General features: G+C 32.9%; 1 protein-coding gene across 3 annotated transcripts; it reads left to right on the forward strand.

Annotated features, from left to right (window-relative positions):
• The first annotated feature begins 16,359 nt into the window (after positions 1–16,359).
• Positions 16,360–20,269, forward strand: LOC112285043 (protein LYK5). Of its 3 annotated transcripts, XM_090252214.1 has the most exons (4): positions 16,360–16,378; positions 16,521–16,816; positions 17,369–18,671; positions 18,815–20,269. In XM_090252214.1, the coding sequence occupies exons 2-4, from the start codon at positions 16,749–16,751 to the stop codon at positions 19,589–19,591; spliced, it is 2,148 nt and encodes a 715-aa protein (XP_090108340.1). In that variant the 5' UTR covers positions 16,360–16,378; positions 16,521–16,748; the 3' UTR covers positions 19,592–20,269. The 3 variants fall into 3 exon arrangements, with proteins under 3 accessions (XP_090108340.1, XP_024381278.1, XP_024381282.1); XM_024525510.3 differs by lacking the exon at positions 16,360–16,378 and having other exon boundaries at positions 16,435–16,816; XM_024525514.3 differs by lacking the exon at positions 16,360–16,378 and having other exon boundaries at positions 16,436–16,816; positions 17,220–18,671.
• The last annotated feature ends 2,090 nt before the right edge of the window (positions 20,270–22,359 follow it).

A 22,359-nucleotide genomic window follows, 5' to 3' on the forward strand; every position in this document is an offset into this window, starting at 1 on the left:
GATTGTTAACTAGGATCAAAATCAAACCTTGAAATACAAAATTGTATCCATACAATAACTTTAAGATTCTTTTAAGAGTGGAATTTTAGAGCAAATTAGAAAATAAATTTTTAGACATTGATTTTATATCATTTAGATCAATATTAAAATTTTGAAGAATTTTCAAAATTAGTGATATTTTTGGTGGAATTAGGATTAGAAAAATAAAAATATGTTTATAAATTCAAAGGTTTCTTGAATTTTTTGGTGTGTATATAAATAAAATTAGGATAATTTATTGATATGTTAGTTTTAAATTTATATGAAAATTTTGAAGTCAATTAAATAATTAGATTAAAATATATGAGGATTTTTATGGATTGATGTCTCTATAATTAGAATTTGAAGGTGAATAAATGTTTCTAAGATCTTTAGTAATTTTTTAATTAGATTTAAGTAATTTTTTAATATAAATATTGGACTTAATTTTTAACATTTGGATGAAATTTGAGAGCAATTCAATAGTTTAAGAAAGAGATATTGGCACTAAAAATTCAACATTCAAATTGAAATAGGAGGCCATGCAATACCCAATCGGATTATTTATATTTCAAGATTATCTTATACTTATTTTTAACTAAGATGTTAAGGAGTATAAAAATTTGTAGTTGATATCAATTGTTCAATGATTAATTATTGAGGTTTCAATCTCCTATAGGATTTGTTAAGAGTTTGTTTAAGATTTAGAATTTGATTAGGATTTGATGAAGATTTTTTTAGGATTTGATTTAGGACTTGGTTTAGAATTTGTCTAGGATTTAGGATTCATTAAGATTTTATTAAGGCTTAATTTAGAATTTGGTTAAGATTCAATTAAGATTTTAATTAAGATTTGACCTAAGATTTGATTAAGGTTCATTAGGATTTCAATTAGTGTTAAATTAAAATTTGATAGGATTTATTTAGAATTTCTACTTTTATTATTTTTTAAAGATAATTTATTATTTATTTAATTTTTTTTATTTCTAATATTTTTTAAAGATTTATATTTTTTAAAGATTTCTTGTTATTATTTTTGATATTAGTTTAGGACTTCTTTGTGTTTCTTTTATAACTTCTTTTAAGTTTATATTGGATTGATCAAAGTTTGATCAGGACTATTAAGGTTCAATTAAAGTTTATTTGAGATTCTATTAGACTTGATAGGATTGTTGCTACATTTCTACTTATTTTCCATGACTAGGTGCTTGATGCATTTTCAAGCAAGAATACATGTAATACAACAATATTCTACAATACTTTCTTATATATAGGCCAACTATAATTCTTTTAAGACAATCATAAATGCAATAGAGCTAGGATCATGAATAGGCTTTATATATTTGGTATTTACTACAAAAGTCTTGAAAATATAATTAGAAACTACAAAATTTATAGAAATTTAGTTATTTTAGACAACTTATTTATCTCTATAGAAGTTATTTTTTAAGAACAAGAACTATATAATGATTCATATAAAATAAATTCACAATATTTGCATAATGATACAATTAAAGAGGTGGTCTGGTAAATTTAGCTAGACTTCCAATCATTAGATTCTTCATTCTTTATTTGCCTTCAAAAATTCTTAAAGTTTTACAAGACATATTATAGAAGTTTTGCTCAACATTAAAGACAATCTAAATTCTTTGCTGGTATAGTCCTTAAGGAGGTACTACAAAGATTCTAAAATAAATTGAATGATGATTAATGGTAAGAAAATGTAAAATTATGTTGCACCACACTAAGTACCATTGAACACCACGAATTGCTTGCTTACAATATTTGAACAAGGATCCAATGGAAGAATAAAGAAAATTATTTGACAAAAGAATTTTTTTATGCAATCTATCAGAAACTAGCTAGAAATATAATTAATATATTACCAAAGTCAGACAATACTAAAACCTCTAATGCCAAGGCCATCAAATACCTCTATATAGATTACTTTAGCAATCTCTATTCTATACCTCTCTAAAGAGACCAAGAACATAATATAAAATTTTAAATTTTAAATATAATCTCTACCAAAATTTTATCATGTGCTATCTAAGTGTTAAGCAAACCACTCACTATAAAAGAGTTTCACATAGCCGCATATAAAATGTAATGGAACAAAGTCCTAAGACAGGATGGTGTGATCATTTAATTTTTCACCATTCATTGGAAGCACATTAGTGTCGATTATAGGTAATTTGTTTTTGATGGGGTGGCTTAAGGTACATTTTCAAGGAATATAATAAAAATGTTGATTATGTTAATTATCAAATCTAGAGATAGAACAATGATAAGCAATTGGATGCCAATTATTCTTTTAAAAGTCACATATAAAATATATACAAAGGCTATTTATCTTTGGCTTTACAAGTCTATGGTCGACATTATAAGGACAAATCAGAGTACCTTTATACAAAACAAATCTATTATAGATAATATTCTATTAACACATAAGATACTAATATAGACCAAAAAGTCAAAATAAAATTATATATTTTTTAAATTAAAAATTTTAAAAGCCTATGATTTTGATAATTGGCATTTTTTTAAGAATAAAATAGTCAAAATGGGATTCTCGAATACATTTATTTGAATGATTATGATTACATTTACAGATGCAAAAGTTGTAGTGAATCTCAATAGCTAAGCAACAAAAACTTTTCTTATCCAAATAGATATACAATAAAGGTGCTCAATTGTACTTCTTTTCTTTATAATTGTAAATAAAGTCATCAATGTGCATCTTTAATATAAAAAAATCAATGGTAGAATTCATTGCATATACTTTGTAAGTATCAATGGCATACAAAATTATTTACAGTATGCTAATGACACATCGATCTCCATTTGAGCTAATAAAGAAAAAGTAGTCAATTTGTTGAATATATTAGATGATTTTGCATTGGCTTCAAATTTGACAATCAATAGAAACAAGTTATGAGTATATTAAACTACTAAGCATTAGCTAATTTATAAATGGACTCATAAAATAGGATGAGAATAGATGGTGTTAGGAACCATATACAAGATAAGAGTTCAAGATATAGAAATGGAGTTACCTTGATATTTGAATAATAACTGGATATAAGGCAAGAAGGTCCTAGTTAGACCACAAGAAGTGAATTATTGAGATTGAAAATCCCCTCAGCCTTAAGTCCTATATATACTAGACCTTAAGAAGCTTCTTGAGAAATTTTCATGAATCTTAGGAACAAAGCAAGCCTAAGATCCTTCTTTGGCAACTTTCTAAATTATCTAAAGCCTCTTAGAACCTTCTAGAATTTCCTATGATCTAGAATTTTTTCGAAATCTATTGAAACTTTTTAAAATCTTTTTAAAAACTATTAGAATCTTTTAGAACCTTTTGAAACCTTCTAAAATCTCATAGAATCTTCTCGAACTTCATTGAATTGTATGTTCGTGACATCACTTCTTCCTCTAACTTTGAGATCTTTAAGAAGCAATGTTGCTGCAAATCAGTATATGTACAAGAAGTTGAAGATCTCTTGCATAGTATCTGCAATATATTTTAATTGTTTTTTGCAAAGAAAATGGTTCATAGGCCCCTGTAGCCATTGATAGTGTCCGAAGCCTTCTACTTCTGACCAAACATAAATTTCAGTATCTTCGTTATGGAATTGTCCTACAAACACTCCTTTTAGACATCCTTCATAGGCAGGTTCTACTTCAAACACAATTACTAGTGACCTATTATTGAGTATCTTTTGACATCTTTGTGGTTTAGAAAACTCTTCATCTCAGGATCACTTCCACAAGCTACTTAATTGAAATGGTATGACCGATAGGGTGTCTATCTCTTCACTATCCATATCATATAAAGTAGATAAGTCTAAAAGAATATAAATAGGCTATAGTTCTGAACTCGAACTATTGATTTATAATATTTTAAATATTTAAAAAAATTGTCTCTTTAGAGGCTGCCTCTTTTTCTTCTTTATAAGGCCAAGAACTAAGAATCTTCATGGTGCAACCATCTTATCAAGCTGTTGTTTTTTATTTTGCTACTTTTGGTTTGAATGTCATTGATGGAACTTTTGAATCTTCATTTGTGCATTTACAAGGTTGCCAACAAGTTCATACATACAAGTGTTGATATCATATCTACACCAATGGACTAGATATTTGAGCCTTCTATGTCTTATCCTTGAATCTAATACCTCTTCTATATCAAATTCAACATTATCATTGTTTTCAACCATAAGAAGTGGTCGTTGTCTTTGACCTGCTATGTTCAATTCTTTATACCTTTTCAAAAGTAAAACATAAAAAACTAAATAAATTTTCATGAATGAAGGTAATTCCAAGTAATAAGTTATATTATTGATTTGTTTCTAAATTACAAATGGTCCCAGCCTTTGGTAGTCCAATTTATCACATAGCTTGTTGGTTTTTATATTGCATCAAAGAAGCCATACTTTGTCACCAACTTAGAATGGAAGATGTTCCTTCTTCAATTCATCCACCAATAGCTTACAACATTGTTGAGCCTTTTCTAAGTGAGTCTTCATGGTTGCTTGAAGTTTGGCCATCTTCGTAGCAAACTCCTTTGTTGTTGGATTTGTTAACTTTGAAGGCTCTATCATATCCAACTTTGAATGATGATTGTAATTTGATTAGAATGGCATTTGTTGTATAGATATATGGATTGTATTGTTATATGCAAATTCTATCAATAACAAATAAGAAGTCCAATCATCTTGTTGATAGTTGATGGTGCACTTCAAATATTCTTCAAGAATTTGATAGACCTGCTCCATTTAATCATCAGTTTGAGGGTGAAAGGCAGAAGACAAGTTGATGTCAATTTTAAGAATCTTGAAGAGTGCCTTCCAAAACTTTGATACAAATTGTAGTCCACAATCCGATACAATATCATTTGATAATCCATGATAATGATAGACATTATCAATAAAAAGTCTTGTCATTTCTTCACCAGTAATTGATTTCTTGCAAGATATAAAATATGCTATCGTAGTCAATTGATCAACAACTACAAAGATAATTTCAAATGAACTTGATAATAGAAGATCTATGATGAAATCCATGGAGATAGATATCCATGGTTGTCTTGGAATAGAAAGTGGTTGAAGAAGTCTATATGACTGATATGAAGAGTTCTTTGACCTTGAACAAGTATCACATGATAGTATAAATTTTTTAATATCCTTTCACATTTTAGGCTACTAAAGTCTCTAGACATAAGTTCTAAGGTCTTATTGAATCCAAAATGTTTGGCTGCAGGAAAGTCATGGTATATTTGAAGAATGTGCAAGCAAGTTGGCCCTTCAGAAATAAACAAATATTCTTCAAAGAACAAAAAGTTGTCTTCAATTTTTAATTTAGAATATTTTTTAAGAAGGTTATTGGCAAGGCACTTGATATTAAGAATAAGAGGGTCCATGTTTGAGGCTTTACGAAATTGATCAAGAAATGGTAATTCTAGAGGCATTGATACATTGATTGGTTGAAGATAAAATTATTCAAGCTTTAATAAGATTTTCTATTGTTGATTATATGTTGCCTTACCTTCTTTTGATTCAAGGTAGGAACGTCTTGTTAATACATTTGATAACTCTTATTGGCTCTTGGATCGATATGTGATGCAAAAGTCAAATCATGATAAAGACATACTCTAATGTGCTTGGCAATGGTTCAAGACTCGAGTCATATGAAGTATTCAAGATTCTTATGATCTGTATATACAGTTACTTAATGAGAGATGCCTTCAAGAAAGTGATGCCTTTCTTGGAAAAAATCTACAATAGCAAGTAATTCTTTATGGTGGATTTTATAGTTGATTTTTGCTATTGAGAATTTTCTAGAATAGAATGCAATTGGATGAAGTTTACCATCTTTTCCATATTGTGATAAGATGCATCTTATCACAATTTTTCTCTACTTCAGGGCTCCATATTGTAATAAGATACATCTTATCACAATTTTGATATTAGAATGTCATCTAAATAGATCACAACAAAGTCGTCAAGATACTTGCAAAATATATCATTCATTAAATATTAGAATTTAGTTGGTGCATTAATAAGTCTAAAAGACATGACATTGTATTCAAAATGTCTATGTCTGGTGCAAAATGTTGTATTCTATTTATCTCCTTTCTTAATGTATACCACGTTATATGCACCTCATAGATCAATCTTTGTAAAGATCTTTGCTCAGCTAAGTTGATCAAGAAGTTTGAATATCAATGGCAATGGATATCGATTCTTTACTATGATTTTATTAAGACCATAATAATCAATACACATTTGTAAAGATCCATCTTTCTTCTTCACAAATAATATAGGAGCACTAATTGGCAATTTGGAATGTCAAATAAAAATTTTAGCCAAATTTTGCTCAATATACTTTTTTAAAGCTGCAAGCTCATTTTGGAATAAATTATAGATAGATACAAATGGTCGTTGAGTATCTTCTTGAAGGTCAATCATACAATCATAAGGACGATGCTTTGATAGGATGTATACATTTTTCTTTTCAAATATATCTGTAAAATCTTTATACGCCTCTAGAATTATTATTATAGCAATTGCAAGTTTTGATTGTGGATTTGTATAGACAGTAAATGTAGTGCCTTGTTTAGTTGTCCTTACAAATGTTCTAGCTTTAATAAATAAATATTGTTTAAGTTTTAGCTTGTTAGATATTAAAAGCTTTTTTGTAGATCTGGAGGTTCTATGATCTATTAGAAGAAATTCTAACTTTTGGAATACCCAATTTATCCATGGATTATATTTTTCAAGCTATGAGAGTTCTAAAATGACAAGATTTAATGGTGATTTAATGACATTGAATACTACTTGATTGCTATAGCTATCAAAGGTTATTTCTAATGGAATTGTTTCATGAGTGACATCTCCAAAGGATAAAGGTCGACCATCTATTATTTTCACATGTACGGCTTTGGATTTTTTGACCATATAGATTTTGTGTGATCTAAAAAATTCTTCATCAATAAAATATGTAGAGGCTCTTGAATCAAGTAATGCATGAGACTCTAGTTTTGTGACTCCTAACTGTACAAGTATAGTAAAACAATAAGAAATGTTGGAAGAGAATATATGATCCTTTTTGATTTGGGATAGTGAAGAATCTAGCCACATGGTCCCTATTGTGGCTGGATGCCTTTGTTTTCCTGCAAAGCTTTTGATCATGTAGCCACACTCTTCATTCAATATGTACGCTAATATTTCTCTGAATAATTATCAACCTTGTGGCCAAATTTTTGATAATATAAGTATAGTCTAAGTTCCCTTCGATGTTTTTTTTTCTTATTCAAAAAGAGGTTTGAAGCAAATTGCATCAATCTACATATCTTCTACTTCCAAATGCTCATTAGAATTCGATGGTGAAGAAGTTGCATAATAATTGGTGTATACATGTGGCATAATTGAAGAATATTTATCTTGTCGTTGTTGAAATAAATGGTTATTCCACTCCATAGCTTGACTAATGGCTTCATTGAGTATTTGAGAATATGATATAGACAATAATAAGTCCTTGACATTGTCTCTTAATTCCTAATGAAATTGGCTCATCAATGCATCTTCTCTTCAATTTATATCACATGCTAATTGTCAAAAATTTGAGGCATACATTGATACAAAACGCATTTCTTGTCAAAGGATTTGAATTTTAGTTGTTGAAGTATGAACATTATCATGTTCTTCAAATGCTTCTGCAAATACTGCCAAAACTGCTTCAAAATTGTACAATATAAGAGAATTTTTTTCAAATAATGGAAAAAATCAAGATAAAGCTTGACCTAAGACTAAGGTTCCAACTAAACCAACATAAGATGCTTAAGTAGAATATTGTTGAGGTTGAATCAAGGTAATTAGTCGTATTTGGTTTACAAAGCCATGAAATTTTTAGCATGTGCCATTGATCTTTTTCGGAAGGCTAATCCTTGGTTCTTTTGTCGTTATTATTATCAGATCATTGCCTTAAGTGGATGCACCTTCCATATTTGTTGAAGCAAATATAGTCATTTGAGAATTTGGAACCTCTATTGCCATTTGATATGGTAGTTGAAGCACTCTAGCTCCTTCACCATTATGTTTGGTCATATATAGTTATTTATTCTAATTCTATAAAGTCTTTGTCTTCATCTTCAATACTTCAAAATCATTAGTAATGGAATCTAATTTTATCTCTTTGGAGTTTGTCATATTGACTTTTCTACCTTTTGTCATAGAAAATCAAAAAAATGCATGCATTTAAAGGAAAAAACTAAAGATTCAAGACAAAGAAATAGAATTAGCTCAACATTAAAATAATATTTGAATATAAAGCAAGAAGGTCTTAGCTAAAGTATAAGAAGTGAGTTTTTGAGACTGAGGATCTCTTCAGCCTCAAATCTTATATATACTAGATCCTAAGAAGCTACTTCAGAAGTTTCTATGAGGCTTGGAAATAAAAGAAGCCTAAGATTTTTCTTTGAAAACTTCCTAAATCATCTAAAGCCTCCTAGAATCTTCTAGGATCTCTTATGATCTTGTAGAACTTTCATAGAATTTACTGAAACCTTCTAAAATATTTTAGAACTTTGTAGAACCTTCTCAAACCTTCTTCAATTGTATATCCATGACAGATGGAGGCCAAAAAAATCACAAAGATTTCAAATACTCTATTTGGGTGACATCCAATATTCTTCACATTCTTGTTCTTGTTTGAGGAAATTCAAAAGAAATTGACATCTTGATCCTTTATAAAGTTTTCACTTGCAAGTAAGAAGCTAATAGTGAATTAAGTTTTAGCCTCCATTCTTTGGTATTTTGTAACAATATGAGAAAGTTTACACAAGATCATCAAAACAAATTGCATATTATTATGAAATTATTTATGGTTGGAGAGAAAACAAAGAACATGCTCAAGGGTGGCCTAGGCTACTTGTATTTATAGAAGAAAGTTGATGGAATAAGCTTAATTGATCTTTTTAATGCCATAAATTATCTACTTAGCAAGTAGGTCATCTATAGAGTTAAGCAATTTTAACCTATTGGCATTCCTATGATATTGGCTTGCTTCATGTCAACCATTCAAAGAAGACCAATGGGATGCAAATATTAATTAAGCAATGAATGCAAGCCACAATATATCAAGTGGATCCAAAATGTAGGTACAAATTGAGAAAGCATGGAAGATTGTAATAAAAGAGTTACAATGGTAAGCGCCATGCATCAATGAAGATGCAAACAATATAAGGATATGGTTTAGTGCAAAGCTTGTATCCTTGATTCACCAAATTTTCATCAAAAAAAGAGTGACAAAACTAGTCAAATGAAGATGGAATTACATTTGAGATTATAGATGGCTATGTCAAAATTACTATCTTAATTGGATGGAGGCCCACAAATATTTTCAAATGATTGACTACAAAGAACACAAGTAAAATATTATGATTGTGGCCATACAATAGGTATTTTGAGGTTTGTTGAATATTGATTTGAGCAATATACACGTAGGAGAGTGGAATCATTGTACACACAAAGTATATTACTTGATCCAACCTTTGTTACAAAAACTTCATCCTTGTTCACACCACCTATAAGAACAGAGCTCAATGTTTCTTTTTTGGAACTACAACATGACACATATTAAGTCAATTATTATTTGTGCTATTCAAAATTGACAATTACTATGGCATTGGCAATAGATGTTGCAAGAAAAGATAGCTTAAGATGCACTGTTGAAAAGGTGCATGTAATAACAATGGAAAAGATCCCAGAAAAATATAATACTAGTACTTCTATGGCACAATAAATAAGCTACTTTTTTATCCTAATTGATATAGATGGAAGCAAACTACATCATTTTATAGTACACAACTAAAGATGTTAGATCGTGGGTCACAAAATTGGATACACCCATATCCCATTGCACTACCAAATGAAAGGACAAACTCACCAGTGATGCTCCCGTTAAATGGAATAGGGTGTGGCATCCTCGTCAATCACAAAAAGAGACGACCTTTATTTAGAGTGTATGGCACAAGGCAATAGCCATCAATTTATGGCAGAATCAAATCATACTTAACACAGATGCATCATACCCATTCTGTCTTGGCACGCAAAAAATAATCCTTCACTGATTTTGGGCTTCTCTACAAGCGGTCCGGATTTGGGACTAGTGTATTCAAATCCTGCACAATATCTAAGCTGACTCAACCACTCCACGTAGTCGAGCCAGACTCTCATGAGCTCAACGCATCTTTGCACAAAATATTTTGCAACGTTTTAAAAAATTTGATACCATGTGGGTTCTACTGAGAGGCAGGGCGATTTGAGAACTATGGCTGGAAAGGAATGACAACGCATTCAAAAACTCCGATTGATACATGAACAAGATAACTACCATGATATGGAAAAACCTCACTAATTATGCTTGAATAGAATGGACTAAGTTAATTGACCACTCCACATATGACGCACCAGAAGGATGGTACACAGTTGTCGACAAAAGCTGCAAAAACAATAATGTAGTTTGTATCCGTCAATGTATACAAATTAGATGGCAACCTCATGACAATATGTCTGGTAGGCTAGATCTCCAATAAAATGGTATTGTATTAAAAAATGTTTAGAGTCCAAAGTCGAGTCACGTTTGGATCGGGATTTCTAAGTCCTATTTTGACTAGAATTGCTTGTAATGGTCCTCCTGCAATGAAAATCCTATTTTATTTGTGCCAAAAAAAAAAAAAAACAAAACAAAACAAAAACAAAAACAAAAATAATACAAACTGTTGAGAATGTTTAGAAAGACAAAGAGTAATAGTAAGTCATACATACACACAAGAGTAGTAGTAAGTCATACACACAAGAGGGTTTCTAAAGAGAGAGAGCTTCACACACAAAAATCTATTGATCTAGTTGTGTCTCGTATACAAGAAAAAAAAAGAGGAGAAGATAAACAGTACTTCTCCACTAGACTCTAAATATTGTAGCTATGGTAATTACTGTAGTCTATAGTAAATATTATGGGCAGCGCCAGCTACATTTAATGATCTCAACACTCTTCCTCGCTCATCATAATATTTACATAATATAAAATTTGTATAGAATTATGATCTATACTTTTCTGTGATCTTGCAAGATCAATAATTGTTGCCTCATTAAAACCTTATCTAAGAAAACCTTATTTTATTTAAAGACAAAACCATAGATGAAAGAAAAAGAGTACAACATCATTTTCTTAAATTATTTAAAGAGCTCATTAACTTTCTTATTCAAAAAAAGTAAGTCACCGCATATCAATGTCATAAGTAAATCGACGATGGTTGCTTAATGGGAGAGCTTTGGTGAAGAGATCAACAAGGTTATTTGTAGATTCAATTTTCTTAATTATAAGTGCTTGATCAGTAATCAAGTTATGAGTATAACTAAAATACTTTGGATCAATATGCTATGTCCTATCACCTTTAATGAAACCAACTTGCATCTGTGTAATACAAGCACTATTATCTTCATGCAAGATAGTTGGAGAATCATCATATGAAAATCCACAGGTTGTTTGAATGAATTTATCAATTGATCGCAACCAAATATATTCTCGAGATGCTTCATATAAGGCAATAATTTTTACATGGTTGGATGAAGTTGCAGTTATTATTTGTTTCACTGATTTCCATGATATTACAGCTCCATGTCTTAAAAATACATATCCTATTTGACATTTAGCTGTTGCAATATCAGATTTATATCTTGTATTACAATATCCAACCAATTTTGGATCTGTCGATTTTGTATAGTATAATCCCAAGTCTTCAGTACCTTTTAAATAACGTAATAAATATTTGATGCCATTCCAATGTCATAGTATTGGACGTGTACTATGTCTTGCAAGAATACTAATTGTAAATGCAATATCTAATCTTATAGATGTAGCTAAATACAAAAGTGCTCCAACCGCTACGAGGTATGGATATTGGTCTCCCAATACTTCCTCCTCCTCCTCGCATGGACAATATGGATCATGACCATCATGACCACATCCAACTATTGGTGTGGACAATAGATAAGCATTAATCATATTAAATCTTTGTAAGATTCGTCTAATATATGTTAGTTAGTAGAAAAAAATGCTACCATCTATTAGATGCATAATCTAAAGACCAATGCAAAAAGTTATTTTTCCTAGTATTTTCATCTCAAATTCATGTATAAGTAGGTTTGTAGCTGTAATACATACAGATGTAGTGTCCACTAGGTTAAGAACATCAACATATACAACGATGATCACAAAACCAATTTTATCTCGTTTGATAAATAAATAAGGGATTAGTGGATCACTCATAAAATTATTTGTAATTAAATAATCTCAAAGACATTGATACCACATTCGTTCGGATTATTTTAAACCATACAAGGCCTTACATAATTTAATACTATGATATTTTCCTAGAGCGGGTTGATTTGGAGTTCCTATTTCTAAGCCAGGTGGAACTTTCATATAAATATTTGCAACAAGAGAACCATATAGATATGCAGTTACTACATCCATCAGATGCATCTCAAGGGTGGCATGAACTGTCATTCCAATAATATATCGAAATGTAATTGAATCCATGACTAAAGAATATGTGGATTCATAATCAATGCCAAATCGTTGAGTAAATCCTTGAGCAACAAGATGAGCTTTATAGTGGGTTATTTGGCCTTGAACATCTCACTTGCATATTAATACCATTTTATATCCCACAAGGCGAGATGTAAGAGTGTCTACAATTGGACCAAAGACTTTCTTCTTACGCAAAGAAGCATACTCTTCCTCAATAGCAGTTTTCCATTTTGACCAATCTGAGCGACGCATCGCTTCTTCGATGGTTTGAGGTTCAGGATTGTCTTCCTCACAAGAAAGGGCTTCTATAATCATATATACAAATGATTCATCTACCGTAATAGATGGTATGTCCCAAATAATATCTGTAGCTTAATAGAAAATAGATAATTCTTTACTCAACTTATTCTTATTCCTTCTAATTCCAAGATTATTTTTCATAGGAATTGAAGGTATATTATGTATGGATATATCATCATGAATTGGTAGTCTTGTAAGATTAGTAGCAATTTTTTGAGAAATAATATCAAAATTAATTAATTTTATAGCTTTCTTCTTACGTGGTTGCTTATCTGGTCCACGAGTTCTTTTAGTTGTTGTTGTTATAACTTGAGGTATTGTAGCCAATGGCACTCCAATCTGAGTAGGTGCATTCTAAGCCTCATTAATAGGAACTCTTGTAATTCTAGGTGCATCATTGAAGCCATCAGGTGTTTCATCCACAATCCGTTTTAAATGCAAAATCTTAGCAACTTCAATTTCTGCCAAAGATGACCTAAGATTGGGATTCATTGTAAACATTTCTGGTGCTTTAAATATAAGTACTTTATTTCTTTGTTGATTGGATACTCCTCCTTGAAGAGATGGGAATACAGTTTCTTCAAAACGGCAATTTTGCAAATGTGCATGTAATAATGTGCCAGTTGATAGATCAACAATACGAATAATGCTTGGTGAATCAAAACCAACATATATGCCTTCTTGTCGATGAGCTCCAATGGTACGCCGTTGAGGTTCTAGTACTGGAATCCAAGCACGGCAACCAAATACTCGTAAGTGAGATATATTTGGATCATGTCATGAAATGACCTCATGTGGTGAAATAATTTTGAGAGAAGAAGGACGGAGGCATATTAATGCTGCAGCATGTAAAACTGCATGACTCCACATAGATGCATGTAGATTTACGTGAAGGAGGAGTGGTCGGGTAATGAATTGTGTACACTTTATAAATGACTCTACAAGTCCATTTTGAGCATATTCATATGGAACACAATATGTCAACTTGATTCTTGTTGTAGTACAATAGTCTTCAAAAGACTTTGATACAAATTCTTTTGCATTATCCATATGCAATGTTTTTATAGGATAATCAAGAAAATGTGCCTGAAAGCGAATAAGCATAGATATAAGATTGGCAAACACCATGTTTTGAGTTGATAATAATGAAGTATGTAATTGTTTACTTGATGCATCAACAAGGACCAAAAAATAACAAAATGGTCTTGATATTGGATTAATAGGACCACAAATATCACGATGCAATCTTTCAAGTATTGGTGGTAATTCTTGTAGAAGTTTTCAAATTGAAGGCCGAGTAATCATTTTACCTTACACATATGCACGACATAATTCCATAGAGTCTACATCTACAGGCTTTAAATTGTATCCAGTTATACATGGAATGATCTTCTAAATAATGTGGATCCTGGATATCCCAATCGTCCATGCCAAAGAAAAACATGACTCTCTGAGATGGATGATACAAAATTAAATATAATGGGAGGTTGAATCACAATTCGATATAAACCATTTTCTATAGCAAAAGCTTTTTCAACAACTTTATGCTTCTTTGCAAGAACCAAAATCTCTTATCTATTTAAAGTGGTGGTTGAGAGGTGATAACCATTAATATGCACATCTCGGTAGCTGATCAAACTCCGAGGTGCTAAGGGTACAAACATCGCATGTTTATATTTTATGATTGAACCCGTAGGTAATTTTACCATTGCTATGCCCTCTTGGAAACAAGACGCATTTGCTCCAGCCATGGTCATCATATTTTTAGTTTACCAAGTTGAAAATTTTTTAATAAAAAATCGTCTATCTCGTAAGATAGTATGTGTTGTTGTAGAATCAATGAGTGCATCATTTGATTCATCATTAGAAGTTCTATCATTTATATAAGCCTCTAAGTCATCAATACCAATTGAATCCATGGACGCATCCATGGTATGAACTTCATGAGCCTCAGCTCATAATTTCTTATTTTTTTTGAATATTTTAATAAAATATTCTGAAGTACGGCATGCATGTACTAAATGTCCAATCATTCCATACTTATGGCAAGAACATATCTCTGATTTTTATTTTCTACTATAATTAATAGTAGAATGTTTATTCTTTTCGTATGGATAGAAATGGTCTTGACTATGACTACCCTGATATTTATGAGCACGTTTCCCATGTTTATATAATTTCTTCTTAGACTTTGAAATATTAAGTGCATGAGATTCTAGAACTATAGTTCCAATAGGACAAGCTTCCACATTGTGCAAGAGTAGCTCATTTTGCTTCTTTGTAAGAAGTAGATAGGACATGAGATCAAAATAACTCTGAAATTTCATGTTCCTGTATTATTGTACAAGTACAATAGATACATGAGGAAATGTAGAGAGAGTTTTCTCAATCATTTCTTCTTCAGAAATGCTTTGTCCATATAATCGTAATTGTGAGATAATACTATACATTTTACTATTAAAAGCATTTAAATTTGGAAAATCCAAAACATGTAAATGTGTCCAATTATGACGTGCACTTAGAAGAAAAATGGTCTTTTGATGATCAAACCTAGATTTAAGATTCTTCCAAAGTTCTGTAGGATCTTCCATTTCCAAATATTGATGTTGTAATGCAGGTACAAGATGACAACGAAAGAGAAGAAGTGCTTTCCAACGAATAGCAAGAGATATAGAAATACTTGTTGTAGGAGATTCTTCAAACATAATAGCATCCGAGAGTTTTTCTACAAATAAATTTGCTTTTGCCATTTTTGCCCATAATAGATAATTGTTTCCATCCATAGTCAATGGTAGAAATAAAAGAGCTTGAAAATGTTGGGATGCACTAGTAATAGTTGGAACCATAGTAGAAGCAGTTGAAGATGTTGAAGCACTCATTATAAATAAATCTGTAAAGAAAATACAAGATCAAGTAGAAAAGTTGAGTAGAACATACCTTAAAATATAAAGTCAAATAAAATGATAAACTTGAACTTGAAAAAACAAAAATATATAATTTGGATGTGTCTCGTATACAAGAAGAGAAGATAAACAGTACTTCTCCACTAGACTCTAAATACTGTAGCTATGGTAATTACTATAATCTACAGTAAATATTATGGAGAGGGCAGGCTACATTTAATGATATCAACACAAACAAACAACAAACAGTCTGGTGGTACACATGCATCGAACAAGGTCGACTCCGCGTGGTCAGAGGCGCGGTGTGGAATTCTGTAACAATATCTGGATTGTGTGATGAACAATGCTGCGAGGACGATGATGGCGATGGGGGCCAGTTCACAAGTCGTCGCAGCTTTGGAAGAAGAATATTGCATTGGAGTCCGGCAGTTCGTGTCGCGTCCAGGTCCTAAAATGGTAAAATCAGCGTGTTTTGAGGACATTATATGTATATGTATATATATATATGATGTAGGATTCGAAGTGGGTGAATCGATGTCGACGTGCAAGTGATGAGAAATGACGTATGGTAGATCGAAACCATTAGATGAGTCGGTTTGCTGCTTCTCAAAAACAAAGCCGAATTGGTCACTGAAAGCATGGAAGTTTATGTTGGTGAGGGAATCGTGAGATTTCATCCTAAGGTCCGTGCGTTTTTGGTTGCAGGGTGGGGGGACTGGGTTCAACCTCTACCAACAAGTCCTATGCTTGTTTTTCTGTTGCTACAGTTTCTTTAAATGGTCAAGGGTGCCGCGAACCTGGCAGCTACTGAGGAACGCCGTGTGACCATCACTGGTGCTCTCTATAGAACTGGCACCAGTTTTGAAAAGTTGTTCCATCCATGAGTCTTGTGAAGTGCTTGAAGTTGATTGCACCTGCGTTGTGCGAGGATGGATGTCGAGGAGTAGCGCTGGGGGAAACTTTCCCATCACTGCAGTAGCACTTCTGTGTGCGACTTGCAGGTAAGTGATCTACCTGTCCGTGAGGCAGTTAGAATTCTGGGTTTCGATTGTGGGTGATTAGATGAGCAATCTCATGAAATCGATACTTCTTCTAAGGTTTTGAGTTCTTCCTTTTCGTGTGTGATAATCGTCACCTGTCGGATGTTGTCTTCTCGAGGTGATTGCGTTGTGGGGGATTGTTATATGTTTTGGGGTTTGAGTTTTTAATAGGTAAAGAGTTTGGATATTGTGCCTAGTGGAGCAAGGTGCCTGTGGTTGATGGGTTAGTGAATTTTTTTGAAGATCTGTTTCTCTTCCTTGTTCTCGAATCTTCAATTCTGGTTCGGTGAATGCCATGATCTTATGTTGAGAGAAGATGCTTTTTTGTTACCAATGCTTTAGTTCACTACACTCGCCGCAACAGGGTTGTGTTGCCTGAGGAAATCTGTTTGGCTGCTATCGTGTGAGATGCTGCTGTTGAGAGTGCGAGGGGCAAGATGAAGCCTTTCTGTACGTCCTTCAATGCTTGTGAGCAGCGTTTAAGAACTGTTTGCAAGTTTCGTCGAATTCCAGGGTTCTCGGTCCGAATAGGATACAGAAGAGCGAATGCTGCAAGATCATGTCCAGGGCATGCACCATCATGACGACAGCTGAGCGGGATCCTACTCAGAGACGGATGTTTCGACACGCTTCCGGACTGGTATTGATCTCCGCACTGCTCATCTGGTCTCTTGAAATTCATCCTATTAGTGCTCAACAACAGTACAGAAATACCAGCGGATACACATGCTCGGGCACTACAAGATGCCAAACTTACGCTTTCTACAGAACGGCAGGGTCGCAATCAACTCTGACATCCATAGTTACGCTATTCAACACTAGCGTCGAAGGAATTGCCACTGCAAGTGATGTTGATCCTAACAGGACAATCCCTTTCAATGATAGAGACCCTCTCTACATCCCTCTTAATTGTAGCTGTTTCAATAATACTTTTCGAGCACTTACGTCTCAGCAGATTAAGTCCGGCGATACGATGTACAAGTTCGCCAATGGAACTTACCAGGGGCTCACTACCTGGGAAGCCATTAGCGTCGCAAACCCCACAGTCATAATCACTAACATGACGGTAGGCGACTACCTGGTGATACCATTGAGATGCGCTTGTCCTACGACTACGCAACGAAGGGCTGGTTCTCGAATTTTGCTCACTTACTCGATCTTCCCTGATGAAACCCTAAAGTTTATCAGCGGTCTGTTCAACATTCCGGAAGTAGAGTTACAAACTGCAAACAACGGGGCGAGTTCAGCAAATCTAGCAGCGTTTACTACTTTGCTTGTTCCTCTTCCGAGTCTTGTACCTTTGAGCACGATGAAATTTCCATCACCTCCTCCGCCCTCGGTGGAAGCACCAGGTCCAGCACCGTCCACCCTTGTTCCTGTGATCACCAACAAGGATCCATCCAAGACGTCAATGTACATTGGCATCGTCTTTGGTGGCTTCGGGATGGCTTTGGCTTTTATCCTGGCATGTGTGTTGTGTGCTACTGTTAAACGTTACAAGAACATTATTCGCAAGATAGAGTACGAGAACAGAGGCTTGTTGAACAGGAAGTCCTCTGTAACGGATATCGACTCTCTTGACACTGCGAACTCTAGCTTGGTTAGTGGCATGACGGATCTGTTTGGCTGCGATAAGCTTACAAAATTCTCGTATGAAGAGCTGGACACGGCCACAAATCATTTCAGCGAAGACAACAGAATCCAGGGATCCGTCTTCCTGGCGAAATTGAACGGGTCATTTGTAGCAATCAAGCGAATGAAAGGGAACATGTCGGACGAGCTCAAGATTCTGTCCCAGGTTCACCATGGCAATGTGGTAATTCTTCAGTGCCTATTTTCTCCCCAGTTGAGACATTGAACAATTTATTTTTTTTGCTATTATAATCATGAAAAAGGGGCGGTGATTTTTTACTGTGATGTTTTCTGAGCTATCTTGGTGCTTTTGCACGTGTTCTGCAGGTGAAGCTGGTTGGCATGTGTGCAAGGGACTCAGATGGGCGCTCGGAGAATCTCTACATCGTCTACGAGTATGCAGAGAACGGCTCGCTCAGTGACTGTCTTCATCACCAAATGGCATATCCAACCTCCAATTTCTCACGGTCTGTTGGATTGCTGATTTGGAACACAAGAATGCAGATAGCGGTGGACATTGCCTCGGGGCTAGAGTACTTGCACAACTACACCAACCCTAGCTTGGTGCACAAGGATGTGAAGAGCAGCAACATCCTTCTGGACAAAAACTTTCGTGCCAAAGTAGCCAATTTCGGAATGGCAAAACCTGCTGACAGCGGGGAGCCTGGCCCCCTCATGACTGAGCACATCGTCGGCACACAAGGCTACATGGCTCCAGAGTATCTAGAGCACGGTTTGGTCTCGACCAAGGCCGACGTGTTCTCCTTCGGGGTGGTGCTCCTGGAGCTGCTATCTGGGCGGGAGGCGATCTGCAACGACGGCGGGGGAGAGTTCACCATGCTGTCGGCGACAATCTCCAACGTTCTTAGCGGCGACGACCAGATGGCAAAGCTGCAAGCTTGGATGGACCCCCGATTGCAGAACGCTTACCCGAGCGACATCGCCCTCAGCGTGGCCATCCTGGCGAAGTCGTGCGTGGAGACGGATCCGAGGTCGCGCCCCGACATGAAGCAGATCAGTTTCGCGTTGTCGAAGATGTCCAGTGCGTCGCAGGAGTGGCAAATGTCTACCGGATACTCGAACCACCCCATCGAAGCTCGCTGATCATCCAGACACGGTTTCCAGACTTTTTCCATCCGCATGCTCGAATTTTGTACAGACGCACCTCGAGGATTGTACGCCGCGATCGATTTCGCGGTCTCAGTCGAAAAGGATCCGAGATCTAGATGCGGTTACGCAGGTAAGATGCAGGAATCCCATGCCTTTCATATCTATTCTACCGTAAACTTGAAACGACCTACAGAGTTGGAAAAACAAATATGGACATGTGGATTTGGACTTCTACTGGAAACTTCGGAGGTTTTAGGTACATATTCACGCATTATCTTGTGCCCTTTTTCTCTCTATTAGTTTTGAATTTTTGGTGTCTATATGGGTTTTGATAACTTTACATTTTGCCCTTTGAAACCACACACCCCCCCCCTTTTGCGGTTTGTACCGTAGGGATGTACCGTGGATGGATGAACGAGCGAAGGGACATCCATCCACTGGGGGTTGGGCAGCATGTAGAACTTTCACCGCTGCCCAACCCTCTTAAGCCAATTTTGGGCAGCGAGCCAAATTCTCACTACTACCCGCCCCACTCAGTTTGTTAATATATGTGGTAGACCTGACGGTATTGAGGTTAATGCTTCCTTCTTCATCCGCCTTAGTCTTAATTATGTGCCTTGCCATTGTAGGATTTGATGGGTAAATTGGGCTTCTTTTGAACTCTTCATTTAATCTCCGCTTCTTCTTTGCCTCCTTTGTTGTCTTGCATGTGTGATGGTTGATGGCTGTTAATCAAGTTTGGCATTTGCTTGAACCTGTTTTGTTGTGCTTTTGATTATACTTGTCTTGATTCACTTGGATTTGTTTGGTTACTTTGCTCACTTCCACTTGATATTTACTTTGTTTGAGTTTTTTTTTTTTTTTTTTTTTTTTTTTTTTCTTGATTTAGCTTGTTGTGTTCTATGGTTGTGCTCTACTCTGGTTGGCTGCAATGGTTGTTCATGGTATAGTTTTCCATGGCAATAGAAGTACAATAGTACCATGTGGATTTGTATCAAGGTCTTTCAAGTTATTGTTTGCTGAATCTCATTTTGATGCATCCAGAACATTGTCTTACAAACCAATATATTGTACTTTTAAAAGAAAACATAAAATATAAAAGGTAAATGTACTAGATTTTTTTTTGATTTTTGATTATATATTTTATTTTATTTTTGTAATTTTTAATCCTATAAAATTCCAATAGCTAGGAATCTTATTTAAGCAGTGTTTTAAATGTTTATACTATTCTTTTGAAAAATTATTTCTTATGAAAAAAAGAAAAAAAATGTGTGAATACTCATATTTTTATATAAGAAATATGTATATAATTTTACTATCATACAGTTATGTAAAATTAACATCAGAAGTAAACTTGTTTCTAAAATATTATTTCAATTTTGTAACCAAATATGAATTATTCCATTACATAAATATTAAAAAAAATTATTTTAAACAAAATGGTACATGATATTTACAGAAAAAAGTGTATATACATATACACACACACACACACACACACACATATATATATATATATATATATATATATCTAATCATTAAATGATCTATTATTATTTGATATACATCTAAAATAAATTATAAAGGTTTTTAAAAATAAATCCATCAATATAGGAATTACTACATTTTAATTTTTTATATATTTATAAGTGCACTTTTTTAATATTGAATCCTTATTTTTTTTATGAAGTAATATATATTTTTATTATTATCTTAATTTTATTAAATGTATAATTTTTTATTATTTTTATTATTCTAAAAAAATTTAATTAAAAACACATTTTATGGTAATTAGTTTTTTTTTCTTGAAATATAATTTAATCATTTTTATATTCTTTAAAATTATTTATGCATTTGAAGAATTTATGTTTTATTAATAATATGTAATAAATTATCAAATGTGTGATATATAATTAAAATTAATTATAATAAAATATTTTTTATTTTATTTTTTATTTTTTAATAAATAAAATATTATATTTTTAATTTCAAGTTTAAAATATAATATTATAGACGTATGATCTAAAATCTTTACATACTATTATTATTATTATTATTATTTTATATTTTAAATAGAATATTAATGTTTTAGAATTCCTTATAATCAAATTGGTGTCCTTAATAAACTTGGCTTACGCTATAAGCATATCTAAAATTGCTACACCCTCAAAGCCTTTGATTGGCTGCATAAGATTCTTTCTTTATTGTCCCAAACCACATCTCCAACTTCCTACTTTTATTGTCATATTACATGAAGTCTTGCTTAAAAACACATCAAGCACTTGGATGTAAATGATAAATTAGAAATTGCAATAATAATCTTATCAAAGTAATTATTTTTAGTATTTCTTTAATATTTTTGTAAATTTTTTTATATATTTTTTTGGATTTTTTAAAGGATTTCTTTAAGATTTCTTGAGATTTCTTTTAACCAAATCTTAGTAAAATCCTAAGTAAAAACCTAACAAAATCTTAAATAAATCCTAACCAAATTTTATTGTCATCTTAAAAAAATCTTGATAAAATTCTAAACAAATCTTAAGTAAATTCCAACCAAATCCTAATGTAATTCTAAACAAATCCTAATAAAATTTTTAACAAATTCTAAGTAAATCCTTACCAAATTAATTAATATATTAAAATTTTAATAACTAAAAACTTAATTATTGAATTAGATTTACAAATTTTATATCTTTTAATTATTTAATTAATAATAAACAATAAAAATTTGAGGAAGATCAAATTTACCAAATTGAAGATAA

This window comes from Physcomitrium patens, chromosome 7 (genome assembly GCF_059467195.1).
Source record: "Physcomitrium patens ecotype Gransden chromosome 7, ASM5946719v1, whole genome shotgun sequence".
Taxonomy (NCBI): domain Eukaryota; kingdom Viridiplantae; phylum Streptophyta; class Bryopsida; order Funariales; family Funariaceae; genus Physcomitrium; species Physcomitrium patens.

Coding starts and splice junctions, on each gene's coding strand:
- LOC112285043 (XM_090252214.1), top strand. CDS start 16,749: ATGTCGAGGAGTAGCGCTGGGGGAAACTTTCCCATCACTGCAGTAGCA. Junction 16,817..17,368: donor CTTCTGTGTGCGACTTGCAG/GTAAGTGATCTA, acceptor GTCGAATTCCAG/GGTTCTCGGTCCGAATAGGA. Junction 18,672..18,814: donor AGGTTCACCATGGCAATGTG/GTAATTCTTCAG, acceptor CGTGTTCTGCAG/GTGAAGCTGGTTGGCATGTG.